General features: G+C 37.9%; 1 protein-coding gene across 4 annotated transcripts in view; it reads right to left on the bottom strand.

Moving 5' to 3' along the window:
- The window catches only part of LOC144974723 (E3 ubiquitin-protein ligase HUWE1-like), a 99281-nt gene that overhangs the window by 14707 nt on the left and 63880 nt on the right, over positions 1–20694 (bottom strand). For 3 of the 4 annotated variants that reach the window (XM_078917905.1, XM_078917907.1, XM_078917906.1), the window contains exons 54-69: positions 20267–20394; positions 18461–18572; positions 17280–17372; positions 13611–13794; positions 12077–12239; positions 11592–11700; positions 10198–10355; positions 9534–9609; positions 8198–9026; positions 7126–7346; positions 6278–6386; positions 5161–5465; positions 4157–4386; positions 3087–3354; positions 1332–2032; positions 388–763 (exon numbers count right to left, since the gene is read on the bottom strand). In XM_078917905.1, coding sequence (XP_078774031.1) covers positions 388–763; positions 1332–2032; positions 3087–3354; positions 4157–4386; positions 5161–5465; positions 6278–6386; positions 7126–7346; positions 8198–9026; positions 9534–9609; positions 10198–10355; positions 11592–11700; positions 12077–12239; positions 13611–13794; positions 17280–17372; positions 18461–18572; positions 20267–20394 — 4062 coding nt within the window. The remainder of the gene's footprint in view (positions 1–387; positions 764–1331; positions 2033–3086; positions 3355–4156; positions 4387–5160; positions 5466–6277; positions 6387–7125; positions 7347–8197; positions 9027–9533; positions 9610–10197; positions 10356–11591; positions 11701–12076; positions 12240–13610; positions 13795–17279; positions 17373–18460; positions 18573–20266; positions 20395–20694) is intronic. The other variant, XM_078917909.1, reaches the window with a different exon arrangement.

Here is a 20694-nt window from a genome sequence, read left to right as displayed (position 1 = left end):
GATTTATTTTAAATACATTTTTATTTCAAATTAAAGGCAAAATACTTTTCTGTATCATTTCTTTTTCCTCCAGTAATGAATAAATAAATAAATAAATATTTTTCAAAAAAAAAAATTTTTAATTTTAAAAAAACAACAACAAACAACAACAACAACAGTAACAACAACAACTATAATAATAATAATAATCATCATCATCATCATCATAATAATCATTAATAATATACACTTTTCCAGATTCTTATCTAACACCAGTGCCTGCTCCCTATTTTGTTAGATTAAAATTTACAAACTTTCAAGAAAAAAATTCTTTCCAATTCAAAATAAAATATACAGACGCTAAAGCTTTACACAATCCAAAATCTCATCCTAGAGACAAATACTTGCCTTTTCCTTTGCTTTTACCAGACACATTATCCAAACGCACCAAAATATTCCAAAAATCATTCTCAGGTTTCATACTTGGCGTTGCTGTTGATGCCGGTGCAGGTGTAGCCGACTCACTGGGCTTAGTGGAATGCTGCTGCTGCTGCGAGGTAGCTTGCTGAGCTGAAGATTTTTTAGGCACTTGATTATTAGTCTCCTCTTTCTTCCCATCGCCGCATTTGGCTTCTTTAGCCTTTCCCGTGGGCAGAAAATGGCTGGGGAAATTCTTGGCCAGGGAAATGAGTGTGTCCAGAGTATGGCGACAAACAACGGGGGCAGCTTGGGGGTGTATGTTGATCTGAGCCGATGACGTGTTTAACTTCTTGCCTGGAGCTCTCTGCAATTTATAGGGGAGTAAACATATATTTTGAAGCAACCAACTTGTAGCTGATTTTGATAATTACTCGACTTAATTTCTATTTTTATTGATAGATGAATATTTTTTTTTAAATAATGTTTTTGTGTACATTGATTTTAAGGGTTTTACACCGCTTGTGGCACTATTAGGTTATTTCAGCACCAGTAAAAAGGAAGATTATACTGGAAAACTTTTGGATCTGAAGTTAAAAGCACCAAAAAAGAAGCAAGACTAATGGGACTTGAATGTTTTCAGACTACAATATATTAAAAACTAATGACAATAACAGTAACTGAGAAATGATTTACAAGGGTAAGAGACATCGACTCTCAAAAAAAAGGCACTATACATTTGATTGCTGAGGATCTGTGCCAGGGATATCAATCCATAACAAAGACAAAGAGGGCACTATACATTTGATTGCTGAGGATCCACGCCAGGTACCTCAATCCATGACAAAGACAAAGAGCAACATGGAACGGGAGATAGAAGTGACCTCTGCCCACCATGGGAGGTCAGAAGACCCCCCACCCAGTCCCACATTTACCTGAATCTGAAAGACGTTGGCCCGGCAACCTAAAGCAGCTTCCAGACTGATTGAAAGCCAAAGGCCAGTGGAAGAGGAGGAGGAGGAGGAGCCAGCAGAAGATCGCTGCTGAGAGCCTGACTGTGCCGGAGTTCCTGACAGGCTGGACGACGATGACAACGATGACTGTTGCTGTTCTAATTGCATAGGTGTCGCTGCTGCAGCTGCTGCCAGAGAGCAAGCGGCTACTTCACTAGAGGGTTGTTGTATCACAATGGAGGAGGAGTTAACACTAGAAGATGAGGAGGAAGACGGAGTAGTTGTAGATGTATTATAATAATGAACAGATTTTTTCCCTTTGCCCTTGTCCTTGCCAGATCCCAAACCCTTTTCTTCCACGCACAGGGAAGACATCAAAGCATTCCCACTGCTCAAATCTCCCGATTTCTGAATGATGGATATCAAGGCGCGGATCAGCCATGCCCGAGTGGGTCCGTGGTAACACAAATTGCGGAACACTTTGTGCAGGCGAGCTGTGTTGAGTTTTGGATCGTCTATGAAAAGCAGCACCAAAAGACAAGTGAGAGCTTCGGGATCCAACATGAATCTACCCTTGATTTTACTCTGAGCATTAGCACCCGTGCCACCCAGCACATCGATGGATTCGTTTCGTCTCTGAGCACATGTGATGGCAAATCGAGTTCCTAATCGACTAGCAAGACCTGGGGAATTCAATGAGATAATGCACAATTAGGTCTCATGACAGAATATACAGTTATAACCACAATAATAAAAAAATTACATTTATGCATTGCACATTCAATATTACATAATGCTCAGTTTGCTTAACAAATAAATATCATTAAATGAAAAAAAAAAAAAGAAAAGAAAAAAAAAAAGTAGACAGATGAATTGGACAATTCTAAATAGAATTGCTTGGAATAGGTCAATACGCCCACCCCATCCCATCATATTCCATCTCATTCCATCCCAATAAGTCAGCCAAAAAGGAATGACCTGGACAGAAACTGTATGCCACGGGGACATGGAAGTGATGCCCAGGAAGCTGTTCAGACAGAACAGCTTTCATGACAGACAACAGCTTTCGTGACATACAGAACAGCTTTCATGACAGACACAACAGCTTCCATGACAGACACAATAGCTTTCATGACAGACACAACAGCTTCATGGCAGACACAACAGCTTTCACGACAGACAGAACAACTTGCATGACAGATAGAACAGTTTTCATGACAGACAAATAGCTTCAATGACAGACACAACAGCTTTCACGACACACACACAACAGCTTTCACGACAGACACAACAGCTTTCATGACAGTACTAAATCCTAAATGCACAGGAAGGACAGAACTGCAGTATTCTGTAAAAAGATGTGTTTAAAATTTTGGCCAAATATTGATCGATTAAAATGACTGCCATATTATCAAAAGCTCTCAAACCTGAGACTTCATGGAAAGTCTTCACAGAAGTCCCAGGTTTGAGAGTTTTTGACAAAATTAGGTGTGAATGAATACCTGGGTTCAGGCAATGACGTATATTGTAAGAGTGTTAGCACAAAAAGGATGCTGAACAGACAACTGATACTGTATGAAATGAAAATAGGGTTCCAAATGGCCTGCTGGGGGAATGAATAAAATATTATAAAACACATTGAGCATGGTAAATCCGTGGAAATGTGCTATACAAGAGTTCACATCTATGGGATGAATAAAGGGAATTTATTTAATGTATTCTATTCTTATTTCTTACCACAATCCCTGAGAAAACCGATAATGGACGGCTCCTGCATACGTCTTCTGTGTCTCTCCTCCATGTTTCTCCTCAGCTCTTGAGCCTCTGTCAACAACTCTGGAGGCAATACAGCCAGCATGCTGTCGTCCATGTCTGACAGGACTTGCTGCCTCAGGGACGAAGGGAGGGTGGAGAAAAACGTGGCTGGGTCCACGGGCATGTCGGGGTTGGTGGCATTTTGCTGGGCCACTAATCGGGCTTGTTCAGCTCTCTGTTGAGCCAATACCTGGGTGATTGAAAAATGAAACAAACAAAATGTCAAATAAAATAAGATTGAATGTTGTGCATTACAAAATAAAATGAAGATTGTATATTTTAGTACCGATTCTCAATGGACTTAATGCAATTCAATTTAATGCACGCTAGCTGTGGCTAGCACAATAATCATAAACCTATATGTTGTCTCTCTAATTCTCTATTTGGCAACCAATTTATCTGAAGTCATCAAACTCTTTTAAAAAATTGAAATGGGAAAAGAAAATTGCTTAAAATATGTAATACTACTACTACTTTTTGTCGTTGTCATCATCATTTTCATTATTATTATAATCAACATCATTGCCATCATCATCATAACTAAATAACTATTTTAATGTAACTATACCACAAACTGTAACATATTATAAAGTGACAATTTTACATACTGCACAAACCATAACATAACCTAAATAAGTAATTTAAAAAAGGCAAGGAACCCAGCCAAGTATACTTCTAAATAGTACCAGAAGAGAACAGAGATGCGGCGGTGATGTGGGCTCGAACCCGTGACCTTACTGGTACGACCCCCGGGGTCGTGGATAGCTCATACAGTAGAGTCACAATCTCCCCGGCCAGGCAGAGTTGTCGTACCAGTAAGGTCGCAGATTCGAGCCCAAATTGCTGCCGCAAAGTTTTTATTCTCTGTTGTCTTCTGACACTTTCCTACTCACTTCATTTCTTGTTATTATCAACATAAGTGCCTGCTCCACTCACTTTTCTGCATTAAAAACTTCTAAATAGCTCTTCTTCGACGACAAATCAACCCCTACCTCTTCCTGGATGGCTGGTGGAAGGGCAGCCAGAAATTCCGGGTTAACTTCCGTCATGTTATTTGTCTCCCCTGTACTGTTGCTGGTCATGGACGCACTAGCTTGGGCCTGCTCCTCCGCTCGACGACGAATACGCTGGAGACGCAGTTGTTCAGAGATGACCTCCTGTCGTATATGTTCAGGCAAGGCAGCCAAGAAAGACGGATCAACTCCCTCTGGAATTTCTGGGTCTGGAAGAATTCGAATAAAATTAATTTTAAAAATTTAAACAGGGCTTACACTCATAGCTCAGTTGATGATCATTCGCTCCACAAGCAAAGGGACTGAGATGATACCCGGTGAATTGAAATTAATTTTTAAAAATTCTGATCTCTATCCACCCAGCTGTGATTGGGTAGCTGGGCCTTTTAGATCTGTCAAAGATTAGCAAGTAATTGCTATTGTCTGTTTCCATTATAGAAACCGGGATAAACCACCGTTTACGGCTCCATGGGCATAAAGCCCAATTTCTGTATCGTTTTAACAGACTATAACTATAAGCTAACTATTATCTGCACAATAGAATCAAAATGGTCTGTTTCTATAGAACTGGTTTAACTAAAGCAAGAAAAGAGAAACTCCATCACCTCATTGACATTGCAACTGAAAAAAAATTGGCATTTGAAGTAATTGTTGGCAAGTAATAAAAGATTGACAAATTTGAAAAATAACGATTATTCGTTACTAAAAATAAAAGGAACTTGGATTTGAGTTAGGTAAGTAAAATATATAGATGAGTATGTCATCCTCTTTTTTTTTTTCGCCAGGGATTAGCGGGCGGGTTCGGGGGAGTATCTTAAGGGATAATCTAAGAACATGTTTCTACTGCTCTGACCACAAATGCTCCCCCACACCCCCACCCACTTTTTTTTTTTCTTTATCATTTTAGAATAAGCTGATGGCTAAAATTCCTGCCTATAAAAAGAAGTGAGAGGGGGAGGAAAAAAAACCTACATAAAACTAACCTGTGGATGATTCCCCTACAGTGGGGTTACTACTACTTCCAGCACCACCACTACTACTGCTGCCCGCAGCAGCAGCATTCCCTCCTCCCACATCACCAATGCCACCACCACTACCAGCAGCAGCGGCACCAACCCCACCAGCAGGCATCGCTAGGCTGTCGGCCGTTGTTAGATTGTCACTCGAGGCAGATATGGAGGCCAGGGTATTGGACAGAGTGTTGTTGTCACTACCAGCCGATACAGACTGCGGCCCACCAAAGCTCAGATTACTCAATGGGGGTGTTGCTCCAGTCACGCCTCCGCCACTACAGGAAAAACAAACAAATGAATTTATATTTCAAGGAGAAAAACATAAAAGTAAAAGGCCTGTCATTTAAAAAAAATTTTTCATGTCTGATAGAATGTTATAGAATCAATACATAGCCAACTTCATGGTCATTTCCCTCACATGAGCTTAAAAAATTTATTTTTTTTAAATAGAGCTTTTATATAGCGAAATATCCAGTAAACATGCTCAAAGGCTTTACAAGGGGGTCCCTGGTCTTGCAAAACACAACATGTAGAATGGGACATGACGCCTGTTAGGCAATATTACAATTTTTTTTCCGGACAAAGACAACGCTATTAACGGCCAGGTACTCATTTTACACCTGAGTACGGTAAGAGAAAGTGAGTAAAGAGCCTTTTCCAAGGACTCAACTATGCCCAGAGCGAGGCTCGAACCCAGGACATTGCGATCCGAAAGCAAATGTCATACCACAAGACCACCTAGCTGCCAATGGAAATTTCTCTCACATGCCTAAGCAATGGAAGATAATTCAAGTTAGACCATCTAAGACTTCATTAAATCAACAATATTACTCACTATAAAACGGAGCATTTTATGGAGAAAGGGGTTGTCTTTCTGGCACAATGTGTGAATTGAGTAAGGTAATTCAATGGAAACATGCCTTATAAATGTTCCCAATTTCACACATGCATACACACAGACACACATACTCTCTCTCTCTCCTTCCTTGACAAGATTTATTCATCAGAAGACGTTCAGAAACCGTTAAAATTGAGAATAAAGTATCTGATAACTAAGAGAGGGAATCCTTTCAATTCCTGACCATACCTGTAGGTCTGAGGTGAGAATATCATGGAAAAGTCCAGATCTTGAGTGGGGTCCAAGCTATCAAACCTTGCCATGGGATTTCCCATCAACGAGGTGCTTGTATCCATAGCTGAAACACAGCCGTTACATACAATGAATGTGTGGGTGGTGAATTGGTAGTCATGGTGATGATGATGGTGATGACGATGGTGACGAAGATGATGATAAAGATTATGGTGATGGTGATGATGACAACCACAAAGACCATTAAATTTTGTCTATAAATACTCCTAAATTATAATTTGTAGTTGGATTATTACTTCATTCTTTGGCAACTAAAAACTAAGATATATTTATTGAATGCAAATGATACAAATTTTTCAATTTTAGTATCGTGGTAAGAATAAACCTTCAGCTCAAAAAAATAAACGGGTCCATTTGAGGTATGCACAGTCTTCTCCCATCACCACACATATATCTATATCTAACCCTCTAATCCAGGTATCAAATGGTAACAGAAATATGCGATAACCATTTTCCAAAGCCCATGGGGCCTGGGTTTATCCCAGTTTGTATTGCGTTAAACTGACAATAGCAATTGACTGCTACCCTTGGGATAGAATACTAATTTATTGCAAAGTACTTTCCACTTGATCTAACATTCCAGCTACCCAGTCACTGTCTGGCAAACAAAGGTAGGGGGGGGGGGGGGGGGGGGGGGAATTCAGAAGAAGAAGAAAATCTCAACTTCACCCGGAATCAATCCCAGTCCCATTGCATGTGAAGCAAGTACTCTACCAACTGAGCTATCTTGACTTTCCCAATATTCCCAGTAAATATATATTTTTTTAATGACTGGAGATACTTACGCATTTGTACCAGGGATGGGTTCAGTCCACCAACAGATGTAGCAGTGATTCCCCCTGACATCTGCTGTCCAGCCTGGGAGTTGATTGGTGCCGTGTTGGCAGACGATGATGACGAGGCACACTGCTGCTGCTGCTGTGTTGCTGAAAACCCAAACTGTTGCATGAAGGACCAGCACATGGTCCTCTGGTTGCTTTGACTACTTTGGCTTGGTTGACTTTGGCTAAATAAAAAAAGAAATAAATACATTTAAAAAAAAATATAAATAAATACATTTTTAAAAAAATATATTTAAAAAAAAGAAATAAATACATTTTTAAAAAATAAATACATTTTTAAAAAATAAATAAATTTTTAAAATATGATGGTGATAATGATGATGAATAAGATGATGATGATGACGACAATGATGATGATAATGATAAACCCGCCAACCATATACATTCCAAAAGTGGAATCAGAAGGTCAGAAAATAGGAATTTGTCACCAGTTTTGTTATCAAAATGACCACCAGCTTTACAACCAAACACATAAAGACAGTATTCTCGCACAGCTGGCAAACTGCATATAAAATGTGTTAGCTAATGGAATGGGGAAGGGTAGGGAAGAGGAGTGCAATTCAGTTTCCTACTTAGCTCCCTTTCGGCAATTTTTTTTTTTTTTAAATCACCTTCTAACTCCCCCCTCTTCCTCTATATTTTTCTTCTTACCATTATCATTATTTTTGAAAATCAGAATTTTAGAGACAATGGCAGAATAGCGGAAAAGAAGAGTGAAAATAGGAATGATTCCGCCAAAAGCAGAAGGGTTGGCAGCAATGTGATCATGATGATGATGATGACGACTACGACGACGACGATGATGATGTCATTTATGGGACAGCGTGGCTCACCTTGAGCAAGTCACCTCGCCCTAGCTCAGTTTGCGGCGCTGCACTGCGGCTGACGCCTGGGTTATTCCAGTCTTCCCTTGGAATAGACCCTAGAGACAAATTTCCCCTATGGGACAAATAAAGGGAATTTATTTTATTATTTTATTTTATTTTTATTATTTGTTATACAACTGGATACAAACCTGGTAGTCATCATTGCCGACACAGACGGTGAGGTGGATAGAATGTTCTGGCCTTGAATGACAGATGACCCAACAGGAAGTTCCGAGGCCACGAGCGGGGCAGCCGATGTTGGCATCATAGGCGTGGTAGCAAATACTGACTGGCTTGACGAGGGGTTTGTCATTGCGGAGGACGGGTTAGGGACGATGCTGTCCAGCAACTGACTGATTAAAGATGTCTGCTGCTGTTGCTGTTGTATGGAAGATGGCATGGATGTTGATGACGACGATGACATTGATGATGATGACGATAAAGGTAACAATGAGGAAGTATTGATAGATGTAGCAGGAGCTGATGTTACAGGCACTGCACCACTGGCGCCGTTGTCTCCACTGCTCGTATATCTAGACGACCAAACTGGATCAGCGTTGAGCTGATGAGGAGGAGGAGGTGGAAAAGCTGAAGTTGAAGAAGAAGACAACGAAGAAGAGAGTGGTGTTGGCTGCTGGTTACTAATTTGCCAGGTGTGGGAAGGTAGGGGTGGGAGAATGTCTGAGATGGTGGTGTGTGGGGGTTGTGTCTGTGGGGCAAACACAGGCATCGGATGGTCTGGAGAGGGCATGGGGGCGGGCAATGACGACGAGGGTGGAGGTGGTGGTAGATTTGGATTGGGGGAGGAGACCATTGCGGAAGATAGAGGACTTTGCAAGAAGGAGAGAACCGATACCGTCGTTGCCGTCGTGGCACCAGGGGTGGTTGTGGCCTGTGTAGTAGTTGGAGTCACGGTGCTAGAAGACACCATGGTGGACAGAACTTGTTCTACAATTTCTGACGCAAGCATCTCGGCAGCTAAAGGGAAAGAAAAAAATGGGGAAAATTTCTTTACTGTGTCATAAATAACAATGTGAAATTGAATGTAAGCTTCAATTTAATTACGAAGACAGAGGAAATGGACATTTCGGGTTTCCCCTTTATCAACAAACAGGATGAATGAAACACTACAGATGAATGAGATAATACAGAGTAATGAGCATTACAAACCTAATACAATAAAGACCCTAATTGTAGACACAACTTTTATCTGTTTAATATCAATATTAATATTAAATAAAACTTTAATTTTAACTCCGGGGGAGAAACTCAGTATATTTATTAATAGTAATTGAAGTGGCGCCTGCATATGGAATTTCTACTCAAAATTCAATGAAGGCGTTTACTAGTACTCAAATTTGATACATTTTGTATAAAATTAAAATGTTTCATAATTGGAATTAAAAACAATGATTTAGTTTATAAATTGATCTCATTACAATAACCATTTCTTTGCCTGGCAAACAGTTTCAAATGTTTTCTTACCTTGAGAGGACTGATTGCTGCTGGCATCACCAGATGTTCCCATCGACGGCTCATTCTTATTCTCAGATTCACGAGACTGTTTTTTTGGGGTTTTTTTAAAAACACACAAGAAACAGACTTTAATTAATATTTAAAATAGAAGAAAAAGAAGAAGTAAAAGGAAAAGAAAGAAGAAGAAAAAAAAGAAAATGTGAAAAGGAAAAGAAAAGGGGGGAAAAGGAAAAGAAAAGGTGAAAACAAAAAAAAAAAGGAAAAGAGAGAAAAAGGAAAACACAAAAGAAAAATAAGGAAAAAGAAACTAAAGACAAGAGAAAGAAAAAAGAAGGAGAAAGAAAAAAGGAAAAACGAAAAGAAAGAAAAATTTTTAAAATAAAAAAATAAAAGAAGACGAAGAAGAAGAAGAAGAAGAAGAAGAAGAAGAAGAAGAAGAAGAAGAAGAAGAAGAAGAAAAAGAAGAAGAAGAAGAAGAAGAAAAAGAAGAAGATTATTATTATTATTATTATTATTATTATTATTATTATTATTATTATTATTATTATCATTATTATTATTATTATTATTATTATTATTATTATTATTATTATTATTATTATTATTATTATTATTATTATTATGATTATTATTATCATTAATATCATCATTAACATAATGAGCAATAATTTACCATTTCAGGGCCCATTTCGGTGGCTGAGCTCTCAGGTTTGTCCTTCTTCTTGCTCTCTGCCGCAGATGACTCTGCAGTCTTCTTCCTTTTTTCCTTTCTTTCCTCCAGTTCTTCGTCCCTTTTCCTTATCAATTCTTCTATCAAAGGAGGTTTCAGCGCTGAAAAGTAAGATTCCACAGCAAAGTAGTAAGTTTGTTTTGGTTTTTAGGGGTTTTAACAGCGTTTGCAAACAGTTTTAGATCACGCTGAAAAGTAAGATTCCACAGCAAAGTAGTAAGTTTGTTTTGGTTTTTAGGGGTTTTAACGGCGAGATCAGTAATTGTAATTGTCTCTGGCCAATAGATTTCGATTACGCGACGCAATTCTTTGTAGTGGTCTGAATCGAGACTTTCTAAGTTCAAATAGGGACCAGAAGATTCCATGAGAATTCTATTTTTTTTTTAAATTAAAATTGAGCGTTATATAGCGCAATATCCACTTAACGTGCTCAAAGCGCTTTACAAGGGGTCCCTGGTCAACAGCAACATTTAACATGTAGGACGGGACATGACACCTGTTAAGCGATATTACAATTTTTCGGACAAGGAGAACGCTGTTAACGGCCAGGTACTCATTTTACACCTGAGTAAGGTGAGAGAATGTGAGTAAAGAGCCTTTTCCAAAGACTCGAGTATGCACCGACCGTGAGGCTCGAACCCAGGACCTTCTGATCTGAAAGCAAGTGTCATACCACTAGACCACATAGCCGCACAACTATTAATTTGCCTATTTTGACATGACCTACAAGTCCCATCCAGGGGTCCCGGTAGCTTAGTTGATAGAGAACTCGCTTCACACGCAAAGGGACCAAGATCGATCCCGGGTGCAGTCAAGATTTTTATCTGATCCCCCTGTCCATCCAGCAGTGAATGGGTAACTGAGTCTGTTAAATTAGGCGGAGGGTACTTTGCGATAGACTGGCATCCTATCCAAAGGATAGCATACAATTGCTATTGTCCGTTACACGCTATAGAAACCGGGATAAACTCTGACTCCATGGGTTGAATGGCTCTGAAGGACAACTTTTTATAAGTTCCATCCAAGATCCCACTGTATAGAATACACTCAAATGTTTACAAAGTGACAATATATTAAAAAGCCAATAGCTCTGTAGGATCGATCCAGGAGTTGAGAGGATTTTTTCCTGACTATACCCCAGTCCATCCAGCAAAGACTGGGTAGCAGGTCTGTTAGCTCTGTTGGAAAGTACTTTGCGATAGACTGGCATCCTATCCAAAGGGTAGCAAGCATTGCTATTGTCCGTTCAGTGCTATATAAACTGGAACAAACTTCCTGCTGCATGGGGCCTATAGCTATGAAAAGACTACATCATTTTTTTTTTTTTTGGTACTTACTAGTAACCAAATCATGGACTCCATCCCCATCCAACACCTTTGTCTCTTCCGTCCATCTGGTCAAGGTTGAGGGTATACACGACAACACACCACTAGTGTCGTCCGAATCCTGAAATAACCATGAGACATAAACAATCGAAAATCATTGCTATGAAATGCAATAGAAATAAGTTATCCCATTTATAATACATGAATGGCCCATCATCTCAAGGGGGGGTAGGGGCAATAACTCAGTTGGTAGACACTCGCTTCGCACACATGCTGTTAACGGCCAGGTAATCATTTTACACCTGAGTATGGTGACAGAATGTGAGTCAAGTGCCTTTTCCAAGGACTCAACTATGCGCCAAGCGAGGTTCAAACCCACAAGACCACAATAGCTTACTAGACTACATAAAATCAGCCACGAAATAAGAAGGAAACAACTTTTTTTATTTTAAAGTATTAATGACAACAAAACCGGCAGGAAAAAACTGTATTCTCACCTGGAAAATTTCTTCGATGAATGAATCGTCTTCAGGTCGCTGCAGGAAAGGGAGATTATCTCCGGCCACAACGACACGGGACGGGCCAGCCACACCAGGCGTGTGACTGCCCAGGGAGGTGGTCAACTGGAGAATTTCAGCAGCCGTGGACGGCCCTAACAGCCTGCGATTAGCATGGAAGGTGGCGGGGGCAGGGGCCAATATTCTGAATTAATTTTTGGAGGCATGTCATCACACAATCTTATTATTATCATTTCTACATTAACAGTTATACCTCAAGCTGCCTCCATCCCACTCTTTTGAGTTTGGTTTGACTTTAAGCTTTAAGCAACGGTTGCAAACGTGTTTCTTACATTTAAAAGTACCAAGACATTCGGGTAAAAATAACTATATCCGAAAGTCATCCAAGAAGATACCTCCTTCGAGCAAGTGTTTCGGTGCTTCGACTTCTTACACTCTAAAAGGGCTACACCACACCTAGGTCATGCCTTCTAGGTGCCTTTCTACTTTAAAAAAAAAAAATTCTTTTCTTTTTAAAAAAAATAAAATACCAGTTCAGGGGGCTTGAACCCACAACATTTGGATCAGGATTTTATTCTGGCGTATCTCAAGTCCATCGGAGCCAGTTTATATCTTATCTTGAATACTCATTTTGAAAAAAAACAAAAAAAACAAAAAAACAAGTAAAATACAAACATCAATGCTGGGGTGAGAGACAGCTTGAATAACTGTTAATTAAACTCCATCATGGCTTCGCAACATACTACTACGATACAATTGAAGGATGCTTTACCAAAACTTGTTAAATTGATTTTTCAACTTTATTGAGATTTTCCATTCATGAGTTAAATTGAAATGTAAACTTTATTTTAAGCATCGATTGGCACAAGAATTTCCCTAGATTTGTTTGAATTTGAAGTTTAAATATGATAAAAATGATTGACCGGATGAGAAATTTTTAGGGGAAATAATCTTCATTATCTCAAAAAAGGGAAAAACAGTTAGGGAGTTTTGGAAAACAATTACTTCAATTGTAATCAATATCGTTATCAAAATAGGAACTACTCCTTCATGTTAAAAATGTTATTTATTTTTTCAATAAAAAATTATATAGAGAGCATTCCCACAGATTATCCATGCTCAAAGCCGTTCACAATAATAGAAATAAAAATAAAAATAAAAATAAAAATAAAAATAAAAATTTTAAAAAAAAATAATAAATAAATAAAAAAAAAAAAAATAAATAAAAATAAAAAAAAAAAAAAAAATAATAATAATAATAAAAAAAATAATAATAAAAATAATAATAATAAAAATAATAATAATAAAAATAATAATAATAATAATAATAATAATAATAATAATAATAATAATAATAATAATAATAATGATAATAATTTAGTTAATAAAAGAAATAAAGATAAAAGCAACAATAGCACTGAGGACAAAACCGTAGAAATGTTAACCTCTCAACAATGATCACAATTTAAAACTCTGATAGAAAGAGTCGGCCAAAAAAACATTCATTACACACCTTTGAAGTATAACAGGGGTGTTTGTCGGCCGGGCCGTTGAGCTGAGGTTGACATGGGGTCTTGGCATTGGCCTTAGTCGGGATCGGCCACTCCTGTGAGCTCTGGACGTGTGGCCTTCCACTGACCTCATCAACAGTGGATGTGAATTGGTGATTAGACTTGGGGCAGGGGGCAGGCTAGGCACTGAAAAACAGTTTTAAAAAACAAAAAAAACCCCAACATAATAGTGGTTCATCAAGGTTAATGTAACACTGACAATTTGTTTTGTTTTTTTTAAAGGGTTTTACAGCGCTTGCAATACATTTAGGTCATATAAGCGCCAGTAAAAAGGAAGAAAATGGGATAGTAAAAACATTCTAGATGTACAATTAAAAGGATGAGGAAAAAGTAAGACAAAGGGGAAATGGTTAAAGTAGGGAACAGATGGAGATTCCAAGAGCACACTATCAGTTTGAGATCACCTAAAAGTCCCATCCAGACAACAGCACAATATCCCACGAGGATGAATACACTCAAATGTTTACAAATCATATGTTAAAAAAAAAAAATAACAATACATAACAGAGAGATGATTTACAAAGAAAAAAATATCTCCCAAAACTATACATTTACATTCGACTGTTTCCCTCCCAGCAAAGGACTCCGGCCAGGGTCAAGACAAAACTAAGTAATCTCATTCCAAGACAAAGACAGAAAACAATTGGAAAACAGATAGAGGGGGATAGAAGACACAGCAAGTACCTCCCTGCCCACTATGGGATGTCGGGAATCCCACCCATTAACACTGACAAGAGTCTGGATTAAAGGTTGGTATGAATTAACAGTAGAGAGTGGTGGGGGCTGCCTGAAGCCTTTGATCGTAAAAATACTAACAAAAAAAGTGAAAATGGAAAGGCTTTGGATGGGAAGCCTTTCCATTAGTATTTTTACGAATAAACAGCTTGCAAGCACTGATGGGAGTGTTTGATTACCAACATAGATGCTGACATATCTGTTACAGTGAACGACATAATCAGTGGGATGGTCAAAAAATTTGAACTGAGGTATTGCCAAGTTTAGTTAGAAGGTAAATTTTTATCAAAAATGTATTCTTGTCATAAATGATTAAATCAACCCTTTTTGTACATCTTCAGGAAATATCAAAGCTTAATTTCACTTCTAAATATTCTTTTACAGCTCGTCAAGTTGAAAAAGTATGAAATTTGAAAAAAGTTGCTGGATATCTTTCCATATATCTGACCATAACTTCATGAAAAATCACCCGATTTACTTCAAATAAAGATTAAAATGCTTTGGGGAGCAAATTCTTTCAGAAAATTGGGGGGGGGGGGGAGGGAGGGGGGGGGGGAGGGGGGGGGGGGGGGGGGAGAATGCAATTCAAAATTTTCACCTTCCGACTGAGTACGTCATGCACTGACACATTTAACAATATCTCAACTCCTCGTGCACTATTCAATAGACAGTTGATAAGCCCATAATCGATACTACACCATCTGCCTTCAAAAATCAAATAAATTGATGTTTATCGTGTTGTTTGTTGTCTGCCAGAGAAATGTAAGAGATAGAAGAATGAGGATGGCCACTAGCTAGCCCTTGATCAAGACGGGACAGTCAGTCTCAAACATACCACACTACGTATAGATGGAACGAAATTGATGTCACTCTATTCATTGTTTTTAGCCAGCCATTTATTGCGAGTAGTTCTCACTAAATTCTATCAATCAGACTATAAACGTTCAAGGTTACATCATAGTTTTGTGTGTTGGTTCATTAAATCCAGCTGGTGAGTGTTGCGTTTTTTTGGCTATGCACGTAGCATCAATACAACAACGTACAGCTCATGACATCCTTGCAATATTTTGAAATTGGTACACTGATAGTTTCCTCCAACATGCAATGAGCATCCCAGAATTCGACAAAATTTCAATGACGATCATCGTCTATCTTCAAGCACTAGCTAATATTATTGCTTTCACTGAGAGCATAACATAACAGTAACTTGATACGGAATGAACAACATAAGCTGGAGTTTAACCATGAAAAGAAAGAAAAAAATGTTTGCATTCTTAAAGAAGTTATCACAACTTTTGGACCAAGTCTTGTACAGAAACTAATAGAGATTATTGATCAAGAAACAGTGATGGATGGGAAGCATAACAGGCGCTTGCAGTATACAAATATGGGTAAAGGTATCGCTGGATTGACCCTATACCCACCCTTGCCCATAATGGACCTGCATTCCCGAAATTTTTTTAATTTGGCCGTTTTCATGGGGATAATAATACTAGTTACCAAATCTACCTTTGTACGTGACTAATTTACTCTGGGCAAGATTGAATAACTTTTCTCAGTCCTTACACAATGTGATTTAGAGCCATAGATTGATTTCCAACATGATTTATTGAATATAAGTTGATTATTCAGCTCTGCAGATGGAGCCAATCTTCATAGTCCAGGATTTTGGAGTCAATCTTCGTGGTCCAAAGATTTTGATTTTTAAAAATCAGAGCAAAAATAATCAAAAACTTTCATTCCAAATGGCTTTATGACACGATAAGACATTAAGAACTGCACATCCTTAAACCGAGATCCCAATGAAACATGCAGAACTGCCTAATTGAAGTACTAAAAATGTGCAGTTTTTCAGGGGTAAAAACACAAACATAGCAAATATTATTACTACCCTTAAAATCACCAATATGTCCTAAATATGTTTTTAAAAATAATTTAAACTCTTTTATATACTAAGCTCTGGCACCAGAATATCGTTTTCAACAAGTTTTACTTGAATTAAAGATATTTATATAGTTCTAAGGCTAGTATTAAGAATGAGTGGTTCAACGAAATTTATGTGGTAGAATGCTGGTCTGAATATGCCATAAACAACACTTGAAAGGCTATTGATTTGTCATATAGTACATCATGTGTAAATTTCACAAAATTATCAAGATAAAAAAAAATCTAAGGAAAAACGCGATTTTTTTAGAAATCCTTAAGGATGTGATAAATAATTTAGAATCCTATCGAAAAAAGGGAAAATCTCAGTGAAAGTTGGCAGCTTGCCAAAAATTAGGAATCTGATTTAAACAAAACAAGCAAAAAAAAAAACCCAAAAATCAACAAAAAAAACCCCAATAACAAAATTGGAACTCCCCACAGCAAGGTCAGAGTACCTGAACAGTTTTAACATTTCATAATTTGCTCATCAATTTGTAATCAAGGCCAAATTCAATACAATTATTACGAAATTTTAAAAAACCTTTACAAAGACAAGGGAAAACCCTGGGAAAATGGAAATTAGCAGCTCTGGATAGTGCCAAGGGTCAAAAAATTGAAACTTTCCAAAAAGAAAAAAGGGGGGGAAAAACTATTTTTTTTAAAAACAAAAAACAATTGAAGCTTCCTATCACAGGGTCAGTGTAGCTGAATGGCATAAAAAATTTCATTATTATAAATTTGTAATTGAGGCCAATTTCTATACAATTATTTTACAACGAGGAGGGGGAGAAGGAGGAGGCAGTGCAAATTTGGCAAGCAGTACGAAGAAATTGTCTATGGCACCCGAAACATTTGTTTAAATCATGCAATTGCAGTGTTGTTGTTGCAAAGCAGTTAAACAAAACAAAACAAAAATTTTTAAAACAGAAAAAGTTTAAATTTGGACCCACTTGCGTCATTTCCAGCGTCGTTATCCCCCAAATTCAAAGGAAGTTGTAGCGCCCCAAGTCGTGATTCATCCCTGATATAAATGTTCTGGCGTCCTTTTAGAAAATGGATAATAAACTTCTTTTTAGGTTTATTTTCAAGCCAAAACTGTTTTTAATCCCTTAAAAATTTTAAGAATATTTCCAAATCATTTTCCGTTACCGATAGGATTATTCTGCATGTTTTATATTAAAAATAGATTCCTCTGGGTTATTTGTTTGAATGACGCCACCCCCGCTATATGTCCGATTTCCATAATGATATGTAAAACAGATATGTGAGAAAAGTTGTCACAGGTTTATCGTAAAATTACTTGCTTTGATTAAGGGGAAACCTGAAATGTCAACCACCATTTATTGCTAATCAAATGTTATTAACTGACACTACACCAAAGTCTCATCCAATTATGTTGTCAAGTAAAACAGGGAACAGCCTATTTCCAATGTACAATTATCCCACTGGATATAATTAAGACCAGCTTTCGTTCTAAGTTTAAAAAAACATCAAATCCTTTATCGTTTGTAATCAGAAATTTGTCAGACCGGGTCTAGGGCCTAAAGTTTGTACTCGATTAGACCAATTATTATTCTAAAATACCACAAGTAAGATACGTTATTTGCAGAGGTGAAAGATGGATGCCAATCAATTACCTAGAATATGGGTTCAAAACGTTTTCAAAACCCAGGTGCATCTCCACCCCTCTTTGCCACCAAAAGAAAAGATATTGTACTGTGACGACTTAAGTCATTATAAAATGAAAGCTGTTCATAACAAGTCTCAGTTTTTAGCATTTTTGACAAGTTAGGGGGTGGGGTCATTTTAATCCATTTATGAAGAATGGGTCTCAAAAAGGAGAAACATTTTGCAGATTGCAAATTTTATCAGAAATATGTTCAAAAGACACATTATAGATAGAGAGTCATTTGCGAAGGACTTATCTGGCAGGTTTTGTGAATTTTATCTTTGGATATGTCACGTGTTCTTTGGAGGACATCCCCTTGGTCAGATGAACATTTTTTTAAATAGCGGAGGGACTTGAAATAGAGGAAATACGCTTTCTTGTGGAAATTTGAGACCAATAAGAAGAACGGTTTTTCTGATCAAAATGAAAAATTGTGTTTAGTCAAGTGTACTCAGGTCTTACTTCTGCTCCTGGGCGAGAAGTCCTCCATGTGGAAAATCATGTCATCCAGTTCAAATGGATTTCGTATTTCCTGGAAACCATCACCATCACCCTCTCCATCCATGTCTGATGTCTGTGGTAAAAAAAACATTTGATGATGGTGATGGTGATGATGATGATGATGATGATGATGATTGTGAAGATGATGAAAGTGATGATGATGATGGTGGTGGTTGTGGTGGAGGTGGTTATGGTGGTGGTGGTGGTGGTGATGATGATGATGATGATGCCAATGATGATGATGATGATGATGCCAATGACAAGGAGGATGGATGAGGAGGAGAAAAAGGAAAAGAGAATGCAAGTGACAAGGACGACAATGATGCCAATTGTAGCAGCTGTGGAAGTTATGTAAGCAAATGAATACAAAAAATCATTACGGTCCCGAAACCTAAGTTGGTATAGCTCTTGACTCAAAAGAAAAGGGACCAGTTGTGTGGCTATGTGGTATGACACTCTGCCTCGCACATAGTTGAGTCCTTGGAAAAGGCTCTTTACTCACATGCTCTCACCATACTCAGTTGTAAAATTAGTACCTGGCTGTTAACAGCGTTGTCTCTGTCCGAAAAAAAATATTGTAATATCACCTAACAGGCGTTATGTCCCATCCTAAATGTTAAATATTGCTGTTGGCCAGGGACCCCTTGTAAAGCGCTTTGAGCACGTTTAGTGGATATTGCACTATGTAAAAACTCAATTGGGAGAATTGGAATGTTTCTGACCCGTTTACCACCACCAGCAACAGTGATCAGGAGGCTGTTCTCTAGATCTACAGGAAATAATTTTACCACAGACAAGCAAGTTCGTGTTACTCTCAATCGATCACTATAGAATTTGAAAATTTACAAAGCGAAATATCCACAAAACATGCTCAGAGCGCTTCACAAGGGGTCCTAAGCCAACAGCATCACCTAACAGGTAGGACGAGAAACCAGGATAAAATCCACCTCCAAGGGGCCTTGTGGCTCTCAAAGACTTCATGAATGTTTTTACATTTACTTCTTGACAGAACATTTTATTTGTTTTGTTGTGCTTTTATTTTTTGGGGAGTTTGGTTTGTCTTTTTAAAAATCAATACGTAAGTGTGTGATGAAATGTACAAATTGTCCCCTAAGCTGCTAGAAGCTATACCTGTGGGCTGTAAAGAGCACTGAACAGAAAATGATTTTAAAATATTTTTTTTAGGGGTTTTATGGCGCTTGCAACACATTTAGGTTATATCAGCGCTAGTAAAAAGGAAGAAACTGGGATAGTAAAAAGTTCTAGAATTACAATTAAAGCACCCAAGAGAAAGTAAGACGAAGGGGAACTAGGAACAAATAGGGATCAAATGTAGAATCCAGAGCATACCACCAATGTACTTAGTTTGAGATCACCTATAAGTCTCATCCAGACACAAGCACAAGATCCAACAAAGAGGAATACATTCACATGCTTACACTATACATTCAAAATAACATAGACATAACAGAGAGATGATTTACAAGGGAAAAAAAATCATCTCCCAAAACAAAAACTATGCATTTGACTGTTTCCCTCCCAGCCAGGGCCAGGACAAAACCAAGTAATCTCATTCCAAGACAAAGATAGAAAGCTTGATGGAAAACAGATATAAGGGGATAGAAGGCACAGTAAGTGCCTCCCTGCCCACTATGGGAGGTCAGGAACCGCACCCAGGAACAGAAAATGAATTTAAGTTTGAAAACTTCGAACAAGAAGAAAAAAATTGCCTACGTTTACCAAAACTAGATATCAGTTAACACCAACCTCTTCGTCGTCTTCATCATCCTCATCTTCTTCATCCTCTTCATCATCATCTTCTCCCATCTCTTCTTGGTCGGCCTCATCGTAATCCTCATCATCACCAGAAACGTCATCTTGATTATCGTCCGGGTCTGAAAGAATTGTGCTTTGGTGTTTATAAAGACATTTTCTTAAAAATTCAGATTAACTCTAAAGATTAAAAAGATAAAAATATATAAATTTGACATAACAATTACAGGCCTGCATCTGCCCCCAGAAAAAAATGGCCTGAAAATCTGCAAGACCTAATCGGGTCCGAAATGCCGATATTGCCAGCAAATTTACAGGCCTGCAATTATAAAAGAACCCTACTCCTCCCCCATGCAAAAAAAAAAAAAAAATCAATCTTAAATTTTTAAAAATGAACATTAAAAAACTTGAGCATATATATA

Source organism: Berghia stephanieae, chromosome 6 (genome assembly GCF_034508935.2).
Source record: "Berghia stephanieae isolate SIO BIC M18660-M18661 chromosome 6, UCSD_Bste_1.3, whole genome shotgun sequence".
Classification (NCBI taxonomy): domain Eukaryota; kingdom Metazoa; phylum Mollusca; class Gastropoda; order Nudibranchia; family Aeolidiidae; genus Berghia; species Berghia stephanieae.
Note: the sequence above shows the minus strand (reverse complement) of the source record. Positions and strands in the feature narration are given on the sequence as shown.